The 10,166-nt window shown below is 36.2% G+C and overlaps 1 protein-coding gene across 1 annotated transcript; it reads right to left on the bottom strand.

Annotated features, from left to right (window-relative positions):
• Positions 1-1,700: 1,700 nt before the first annotated feature.
• On the bottom strand, positions 1,701-7,361 carry LOC115974767 (cytokinin dehydrogenase 7). Its single transcript, XM_031095279.1, has 4 exons — positions 6,406-7,361; positions 6,014-6,289; positions 4,368-4,630; positions 1,701-2,214 (listed from the first exon to the last, which is right to left on the bottom strand). The coding sequence occupies exons 1-4, from the start codon at positions 7,105-7,107 to the stop codon at positions 1,905-1,907; spliced, it is 1,551 nt and encodes a 516-aa protein (XP_030951139.1). The 5' UTR covers positions 7,108-7,361; the 3' UTR covers positions 1,701-1,904.
• Between the last annotated feature and the right edge of the window lie 2,805 nt (positions 7,362-10,166).

Below are 10,166 nucleotides of genomic sequence, written 5' to 3'. Positions count from 1 at the left end.
CACATTAACCAAAGTACGTATAGTATACTTTTTCATGGGAGATTAAACGAGGCAATGCTTTTTCTGAAGCATGGTTGGTGCGACATACAAGAAATCATGATCTTATAATTGCCTTCTAAAGTTTTTTTTTTTTTTTTGGTTGGAGGAGGGGGCGGTCTTTTTTAAGTTCTAAAGCCAAACCTACCTATATAACCTTTCTCTACTTTTCATAAGATACAAGGAAAAAGGGACAAAAGAAAATAAAGGAAAAAAGCAGAGTGAAAGATGATAGAACCAAGTAGATTTGATCTTTGCATGGAAACAAACATACAAACAAAGCTACATACAAACAAAGCTCGAGGTTAGTGAGGAGCCAAAATCGTTGAGAAAGAAAGTGAAAGCTTTACTGCTCTTTGATCTTTTGCTTGAAAAGAGAATCTGGTACCTAACTTCCTGCCTAGTTAGCTACCCTTTTTATCTCTTTATGTTGAAAAGGAATTGACCCTTAGGAAACTGAAGTCAAATAATCTTGAACAGGGAAGCATCAAACCCAATTAAGATTGTCTCAGATCGTTGTGTAAAAAAAAAAAACAAAGGTGGGCATAGATAAGACATACTGGACAATCAAAATTGACGTGCCTAGCTATATATATATATTCAAAAAAGAAAAAGAGAGAATAAAAAAGGGGGCGGGGAAATTGGCAGCTAGCTTGTGACAACTAGTAATCAGTTGCATGATAGCATGACAAAGACATGCACCAATTAACCCATTACATTATTGGTGCCAATATGCCATGGTCCAGTTACGTTATACACTGGCAATGGCTCAAAATTTCATTTGGACCATTATGATCAAAATTTATATTTGACCTGTTGAAAAACTTTCAATTTTGTTCCAAAATGTATTTTGTCCAGTTCCTCGCAAAAACTTAATATCTATTTTGGCCTATTATATTGGCGTGTATATACTAAAGTGTTCGGATTTTATAATGATGTGATGTAAAACTCTTGGTTTACTCCCTCCAATCGTAACATGTTACATTATTATTTTACAAAATGATAAATAAGTAGTATCACATGTAATCACTCCTCACCAAAATCCCAAAACCATTTGCTTTCTCTCAGATTGAGTTACCATCATGGGCCAAACTTCTCTAGATTTGCTTCTCACTATTTGCCAATGTTGTCATCCTTGGCGGTGACTCTAAACGAATCACTCCCCTTCATATCTCGCCAATTTTCCAAACCTAGCATTTCAAAACCTGATACACAAATGAAACTCAGAAACCAAACCTAACCTTAACCACCTAGCAAAAGAAAAAACCTAGGGTCGCAATGCGCTCTTGGGGCGAAGGAATTGATATTCACCATAGATTGTGGCGGCAGTGGTTAATGGTGAAGGAATGAGGTAGTGAGTCTTGACTTGGGTTCCTTGTGGTGAGAACAAAGACCAATACAGACATGAGATCAACAATGGTGACCTCTGATGGGCAGTAACAGTATGGTTGCACAAAGCCATGGTGTTTGCGGTCAGAGAATTAGTCTGAGCGAGAGCATATATACTTGCAATTTTGTTAGAGTTTTGGGGTTTTAATTGAGTGTTATAAGATATGTTGTTCTTTGGTGTTCTATTTTAAAAAGTGTGATGTGACATTCATTTATCGAATAATGTAAATAAGAGGTTTTACACCACATTTTTATAAAATATTTATTTTCTAGATATTAATTTTGATGCTTGTTTTAGATTTAAGAAAAAGGATCACAATGGAACAAAATTTTTGCTAAAAATATTCCTTTACATTGCCCCAACTTGCTCATGAACTAGTATCAAATGGATCTGATGGATCCGCCTATATATGGAAACTATGGATAACACAGATGTTACAAATTTAATCACAATGGATCTGATTGATTGGACGCTAGAGCTAATGGATCCTTGAGAAGATTTTCTGTCCAGGTGCAAGGATGTACAACGGATCAAAATTTTCCTTCCTTTCCTCAAATCTTGTCCACTGGTTCCCAAAATGTCGCTTCCATCCCTCCTGTATTTCATAGTGAGGGAGGTACAGTTTGAAATCAAGGCCATGCTTGATGCAATATTGAATAACCTCATGGTTTTGTGCAACCAGTTTCTCAGGTGAAGGGCCCTTTGGGTACGGAAGGTTTGAACGGAGCAATGCCACTATGTAGAAAATCTCACCCTCTGGTAACACCACAGAAGTACGTGTATCCCACCTGGAACATAGGTAATTAAATGTAGTCAGTAGCTAAACTCTATCTCTCCATCCAAATCATTGTTTATTGTGTAAAAACATAAACTCAATTAGATCTACAATGACAAATTGGGCTCACTACTTAAATTCTCTAACAAAATGACCATTTCATATTTATGTAAGGAACAACAAATTCCCTAATTATAAATTGCATTAAGCTTGTAATTTTTTTTTTTTTTTTTTTTTTTTTTTTTTTTTTTTAACTAAGAATGATGAATCAAATCCGGGAAATAAAACCTACAAAAAGGTAAGAATGCCATCAAACCATTAGGCCATTCATGAATTCTTTTAATATGTATTTTGCAAAATCCTTCTTCCAAAAAAAGAAAAATAAAAGAAAAGATACAGTTATAGAATGAACTTGTAAGTTACCCTTTTTAACTGTTTTGCACTGGAAACAAATTAACAAATAATATAAATCTAGCATTATCGAGCCCGTTAAAAAACACCATCATGGATCAGCCAAAAAAGAGGGCATTTTCGTCAATAAAAAAATCATTGCTGGAGCCCAGACAAATTATGGTGTCATTATAACCTGGTTGGCGAATAAATCCTTTTGTCATTTCTGGGATGGCAACACTCTTTCAATTTTTTTTTCCCCAAAACTATGAATATTCACACACCCACCTGTAAAATTCTGTTACTACAAAAAGAGAATCCGAGAGTGACGAAAATGCCCCCATTCTGCACTTCCATTTCCAAATATAATGACACATGTATTGATTTACCAACCCACCCCCAAGAGGTTTGAAACTCTGAAAATAGATATTGATGTAAGACCTATTAGGCCTATACTTAACTTGACCGTTCCATAAAAAAAAAAAAACTTGACCTAACCTATTTTTTAGGTAGGACTAAGTTAATTTGGGCCTAAGTTATAACTAGATTCTAAAAGCGAAAAACAATGTCAAGAAAATATTAAAATACTCTAACCATGGGTCCCACCGTATCTTTGTCCCACAAAGTACTTTTCCTAGTTTCCAACGTTTGCTTATACGCTTTAAGCCACCGCACCGCGCACCGCACGGCAAGACCAAACACCAAAACTGACGTGTGGTCCGCAAGGAAAATTTTAATATTATAATTTTTGTTACAACTTGCTCGTTAAGTTGTTAGTAATAAAATAAAAATAATAGATTTAGAATTCTATTATTCATGGCTTGCTATATTAACAAATTGTGATAAAAATTATAATCTTAGCATTATTGGACAAAGTATCTGATACAGTACAGTTAGGTACAGTGTTAAACGGTATTACTTCTCAGTGCAACAAAAAGGCATGGGGACGTTTTAGTAGGGTCATTGGGTGATGCGCTTATCCTTTTGGGTCCCACTTGGATAACCTTATTAGAAGTAGAAAATATTTGACCTACCTCCAAAATCTTAACCACCGGATTTAAAATGTTCAGCAAATTAGTCAGCATATCGAGATCGATATTGCCAAGTGATTCAATCCCTGCGTGACAAAAATTATGGCGTGGGTCCGTACCTTAAACCCTAACTCAAAAACAAAAGGACTGCTTGTAGAACCATCGTCACTCACAGTGAGCTCAACCTATCCAGCTCAGACGGAGCAGCAATGTAAAACGCAATACCAACAGATTGTATCACCTCCTTAAATTATTCTACTTTTGGTAAGTAATTATTATAAAACACACTAATAGAGAAGAATAGTTTTGACTCCACCAGAGTACTCGATTAGCGAATTCATTAATTTGGGGTATGTCGTAAATTCAAAAGTTCTAGATTTAATTCAATACTGTCAATTCATGCAATTTTTATGATTTTTTGTGAATAAGAAGTGAAATAATTTAGTTAAAGACTTGGACACTATTTTATTTATATATACATATTTATTTTTAAAAGAAGAAAAATGACTTAGATAATCATCATTTATTTACTTATGAAAAGTAACAGGACTTCGCACTAATTAGAAATAAGTAATGCAAATGCAAGAAATGTCACTATTTAAAAATAAAAATAAAAATTGGGTTTTGGAAAGAAATTAGTATTTGAGAAGAAGTCAAAATTAAAAATAGTGATTTTCCTATAAGTAGTTGTATAATTAATGCAGGCCCAACAAAAAAATGAAGAGAGAAAGTGAGCAATGCTTACATGCTTCGCAAAAGAGGATAGATCAACATGGGCCCACCCACGCCACCCTTTAGGATATTCTTGAACACGGCGCGGTCAAACTCTTCAATATCTGACTTTGATACGAACAAGTTTAACCATGGGTGCGGTGCGTCCCATAGACCGTGAGCCCTGGCATGTTCCTCTGCACGCTTCACACGCAATAGAAACTCCATGTAGCTCAAGTCCAACTCGAACTTCAAATTCTCAACAAATCCTAGCCGTCCAAGCAACCCATCAACAACCTATACGGAAAAAACAGCAAATATTGCATAAACAAGGGGTAAATATAATCCAATAATTTAAAAAAAAAAAAAAAATTTCCAATAGCCCAAGAGAGTGTTTTCATGGTTCACAGATTCCAGAAAATGATGGCCTCTTGGCCATTTGTGGAACTGTGGGGACCATAACGTCAGCAAAGACTCAATGATCAGCGCAATAACATTTTTACTGACGCATTATTACTATTTTAACCCCGACTCGATCTGTATCTCACGAAAGTGACAATACTGACAAGGATTTTGTATTTTTTTGCAAAAACGTTCCCACTAGTTGTTCTAGATGACGCTAACTTATTATGCTGAGACCGATTGAAAAATCATGGCCGTTGATCTTTTTGATCAAAGAGTATATATATATATATATATATACAAAAATGGTATATTAATATATTAGTTTTTAACATATTACTAAAATATCGTTGTACAATCATAATTGAGTGTTGTGAATGTGATTGACCAACTAGTTTCTATCCCAAATTGAGGGCCTCATAAGTCAGAGTAGTGAAGTAAAGAAACATCCGAAAAGGGGAGTGTTATTTTCGTAATTAAATCCAAAATTCATGACCTTTTTCATAGTGGAATGTGTCAGAAAATCCAATGGAAGATACATGATTCTGTATGGTCGGTTTTCAAGTTTGAAGTAATTCATGAAACTATAAACAAAAGAAAAAATATTAAAAAAATAGTTATAATAATAGTAAAAATAAGTAAATGGAGAGTGAAATTGGTGCTGGTGTCATGATGGTGGAGGAGAACAAGTCCGTTCTCCATCGCTGAGGTTCACACACGTGGAAGTGAATGCTTTAGTTTTTGACTTTTTCACTGTCCGGCGGGACAGTTTGGGCGTGGAACCCACGTATGCATATTCATGGTCAAAATTTTCACGGAGAGACCTACTTAATGCACTTGTTAGCAACCACCTAGGTCAAAACTCCCTTCTAAACTCAAAACTCAGTGCATCGCTATGGCCCCCACACGTACTGTTCCCAAGGACACTAACAGCTTGTGCGTCCCTAAGCCCATGACGCCAAGTAGTAACTTCAAAAACAACAGTGTCATACACTCCTACAACCCCACCCTCAAAACAAAAACCTAAAAAGAGAGGAAAAAAGAAAAAGAAAGGGACAAGGATTGGTTGAGTGCATTAGAGCCAATCCGATTAAGATGTGTCAAAAATATTAGACACGTGTTTGCATTATATTGGCTTCAATATCCCAAGCATTGGTGTTAATTCAAGTCAAGTCAAGTAAAAAAAAAAAAAGCAAAGCAAAGCAAAAGAGAAATAAGGTGCATTTTAATATTTTATTTGAATGGGCCATGTTGCAGGAGAATGGTAAATTTCGTTACCATATCAACAGTTGAAGGGTGGACAGTGTTTCGGTAGTGAAGAGCCACTTCAAGACAGTAAAGAACGGAGCCAGCGGTTTTGGGAATTCGGGTCGGATCGAATCCATGGTTCGAATCCAACGGCACTGAAGGCCAGCCATTGGCTGGGTCATCACCGTTCACGAATACAAAGCCCTCCACGTAATCAAACGAGTCGCCATCTTGCTGAGTCACCAGGAACTCAGCGTCCCGAGTGAATTCCTCAAACTCAGAATACACCACCCTTATCCACCTCACCTAATCATAAACAAACAACCATAATTACGTGTCAAAATGAGAAATGCCGAATTTGTAAAAATAAAAATTGGTAAAAAAAAATTTAAGACAAAATGGCAAAGTAGTAAAATACCCACCATGTCCGGGGCTGGTTGTAGCAAAATTCTAGCTCTGGTAATAATACCAAACTGACCAAGACCACCGAGAGCCCCAAAGAACAGTTCAGAATTCTCAGTCTCTGAGCAAACGAAAATTTCACCTTTTCCCGTTACGACTTCTAATTCCGTTACGTTCGACGTTTGTGGTCCGTAACGGAAAGCCTGGCCACTGACACCGGCGTTCGATAACGTCCCGCCCACCGTTAAACTGAGATAATCAGTCCAAGACCTCGGAGCTAAGCAGAACCCGGAAACGCACCGTTTCAACACATCTTCCCATAATGCCCCTCCGGACACGTCAACATAGGCCGTGCCATTAACCACGACCACGTCGAACACATCCTCCATGGACCGCATGTCCAGGACGAGTCCTCGATCGGCCATCGCCTGGCCGTTGATTGAGTGGCCGTTGCCTCTCGCCGCCACCGTTAGATTCGATGACCGCGCCGCCGCTTTGACCACCCTCGCCACGTCATCGGTTCCCGCCGGTCTGATTAGAGCCAACGGTTTTATAGAACGCAAGCCGCCAAAATCTTTATCGGCTAAGCCGGTAGCCACGCTGTCGATACTGCCCTGTAGGTTCAGCGCGTCGCATAAACTCGTACAATCGACGACGTCGTCGTCGTTTTGCCTCGACTCGACGTCGTTTCCGTGTACGAAACGCTCAAGATAAGCTATCATCTTCGCCGGTTACCGGTACCGTTTTTGTTGTCTCTCTGAAAACTCTCTGTTTTTTTACACTATACTCAGTTTCTCTGTGTGTGTGTCTCTCTCTCTTTACTCACTCAGTCGTGGTTTCATTTTGGAGTTTAGGCTTTAAATAGCCGATGATTGAAATTGGGTTTCTGTTTGGAAGATAAAAAATTGAGTTATTATTTGGGGGAAGTAATTTTTATTTATGACATCAGCATAGGTTCGATATTCTGTTTGACGTTGAGAACCTTTATCGACATCCTCTGTCTGCCACTTCCACATATATATTATATAAGAATTTTTGAATTTTTCCTCACTGGGGTTGGGGTCCTGGGCAGTGCTATAGTAAACGCATCCTCATAGACTTGTTCATGAGCATCATGTTTGTATTTATGCAATTTTAGAAACTAGCGAATAGCTTTGTAGCATAATTGATATCAACATGTTTTTAATGGGAATGTCTAAAATTCAAATCTCATTTTTTAAAGTATCAAATTATATATAAAATATTTTTTTAATAAGGTATTTTATCTTTTTATAGGTAGATAATTTGGGAGAGGGATATTGGGTTTAAATCACAAACATATGACTCGACAAAAATATCATTATTATTGAGTTATCACTTAAATTTACTATATGATTTTGGTGTGAGTGCAGAAGTGACAAGAAGCAAAACACGTTTACTTTTGAAAAATAAAAAATATTTGTTTCAAGAAAATAATCTCGAATCCACTAGTCCTTGAATCCACAATGAAAAAAGAGTTTGGAATCCACCAAAAAGTAATAAAGAAAAGATTTGTAATTTTATTAAACCGAATATGAATGGTTCTTAAAAAAAGAAAAGCATATATAGATTTTGAGGCTTATTTAAAGACTTGGTAAAACTAGACATAAAAATATATTTTAAAACATGTACTAATTGATTCCTAAATATAATAGGGCTATAATTTGACTTAAAGGGCATTCAAACTAACTAAAAACAAGGAAGTAAATACCTACACCTAAAATAACAAAAATTAAAGTATAAAAATGTCAAAATTAATAAATAAAAAAATCTAATGGTAGATTCTATCCTACATCAATTTTTTTTTAGAATGTACTTTACATACCTTATATATATATATATATATATATATGGAAATATTTTAAATTTATGGCATTTGCTCAATGATGATTAAGTTTTATCATCAAGCCAATACATAAATTAATTTTTGGTGTAGGCAATGATGATTTTCTTGTTTGACAATAAGAGGCTTTACTAATTAAATAGAACTAACTACTATATCTATATACTTTTAAGCATAAAGAACGTGGTTACATTTAATGTTCAATTTTGAACATTATTATATACATTGTATCCATTAAATGAGTTAGAATGAAAAGGAGAGATAATAATAGCATCTACAGTTAATTATTTGCAAGTTTTTTGTTTTTTAAATAAATAATTAATTATGGCAATTAAAACTAAATAAAAAAGAAAAATAAAGCAAAAAAACAAAAGATGAAAAGGAGAGGAGGAAAGAAATAGCTGTGTGGGGATCGTTCGATTAATAGGCCCATAGGATTCAGAATTAGTTCAGGATCGTTGGGCCAGTGGCCCATCCGAGACTGTATACCCGTCCAAGGACACCATTCTCCTCAGCAGTACGCGTCTGAGGAAGATCGCGTCCGAGGACGATCAGGACGTGGTCTCGCTGCGATCAGATCTCAGAATTAGGTCATCTCAGAGGGTAGAGTAGCCGACTAAAGATGAAAGAGATAAGGCAAACAAATATCTGAAACTACAGCTGCCTCCGTATTAATGACCTCTCAACCAACTCTCTGACCGCATTAATGTGGAGGTGATACCTGAACAGTAGGGAAGCAGCCTTACAGCTGCCCATAGGAAGTTCCAGGAGGTGCTAGATGGGACAGAAAGAAATCCTCCGGACATAACCTACACGTGTGCGGCAAGGATGGAGCGCAAAAGGGGGGTATATAAACTAAAAAAAATAACGTGAAGAAGTGGATCGGGGAGAAAAAGAAAAGAGAAGAACAGACATAAACTAGAAAGGAGAAAGGAAGAGAAAAAAAAAAAAGATTTGCACTAATCACTAAAGAGAAACGTTCATTATACCAACTTTAAAACCATGAACGGGCTTGAGAGTAAATCTTGGAGGTAGATATCACAGTTAACCTAGTTCTTTACACCCACGCTCTACAAATCATATTGTCTGGGCCTTTTACGTACGAACCCAATACTGTTAGATTCGTCACAAAATCGTGTCCTTACAAGCTGTATTGTGAGTGATATTGATAACACCATAGATGGGTCACCTTAATTCTTTTCTTCTTCTTTTTTTTTTTTTTTGGGTGAGTGATGGGTCTCTCATTAATTCATTATCCAATAAGAATTTCTCTAGCAAAATGATGTATTCTCCAAATAATATTAGAAAGAATAAATAAACAAATTAAAGTGTGTACCACGCTGGAGAAGGAACTATATTGGGTGGGTACTAGAGCACTAGAGAGTGTCCTACACGGCTACACTACTATTGCTACTGCTGCAAAGTCCAAGCCTCTCTTTGTGTCCGATCTGCACAAGCATGCATGATGCATGCGTGCGAGCACACTCGCAATCCATGGATGTATATTACTTGTTAGTTGTTAACTCTTCCCCATTAAATTAATTCATTGATTAAAAAAAGCTTTCCTGTTTTTGACTTTTTTATGGAAGGTTCTAAGTGGTGCCGGCATTTATACAATATATGTTTTAAGAAGGTCATAAATAAACAAAACGAGAAGTTACAGAAGTTATTTGAAGCTTGATAAAAGAAAAGGAAAAAAGGAAAAATAAAAAAGGGCATTACACTAAAATATTATGTAATTCAATTCAAAGTTTTGTTTATTAGATAGCGTAGTAGGATTGAATTGTGTAACTTGATAACATTTTCTCACCACTTTATTTCAACTGAGGTGGCTCGAATTAATGTTCGGATAAATGAAACGAGACATGTAGATTAATCTTACTCTAATAAGAGTGGCAAAGCGAAAGCTTCGACACCACT

This window comes from Quercus lobata, chromosome 2, assembly GCF_001633185.2.
Source record: "Quercus lobata isolate SW786 chromosome 2, ValleyOak3.0 Primary Assembly, whole genome shotgun sequence".
Taxonomy (NCBI): Eukaryota; Viridiplantae; Streptophyta; class Magnoliopsida; order Fagales; family Fagaceae; genus Quercus; species Quercus lobata.
Note: the sequence above shows the minus strand (reverse complement) of the source record. Positions and strands in the feature narration are given on the sequence as shown.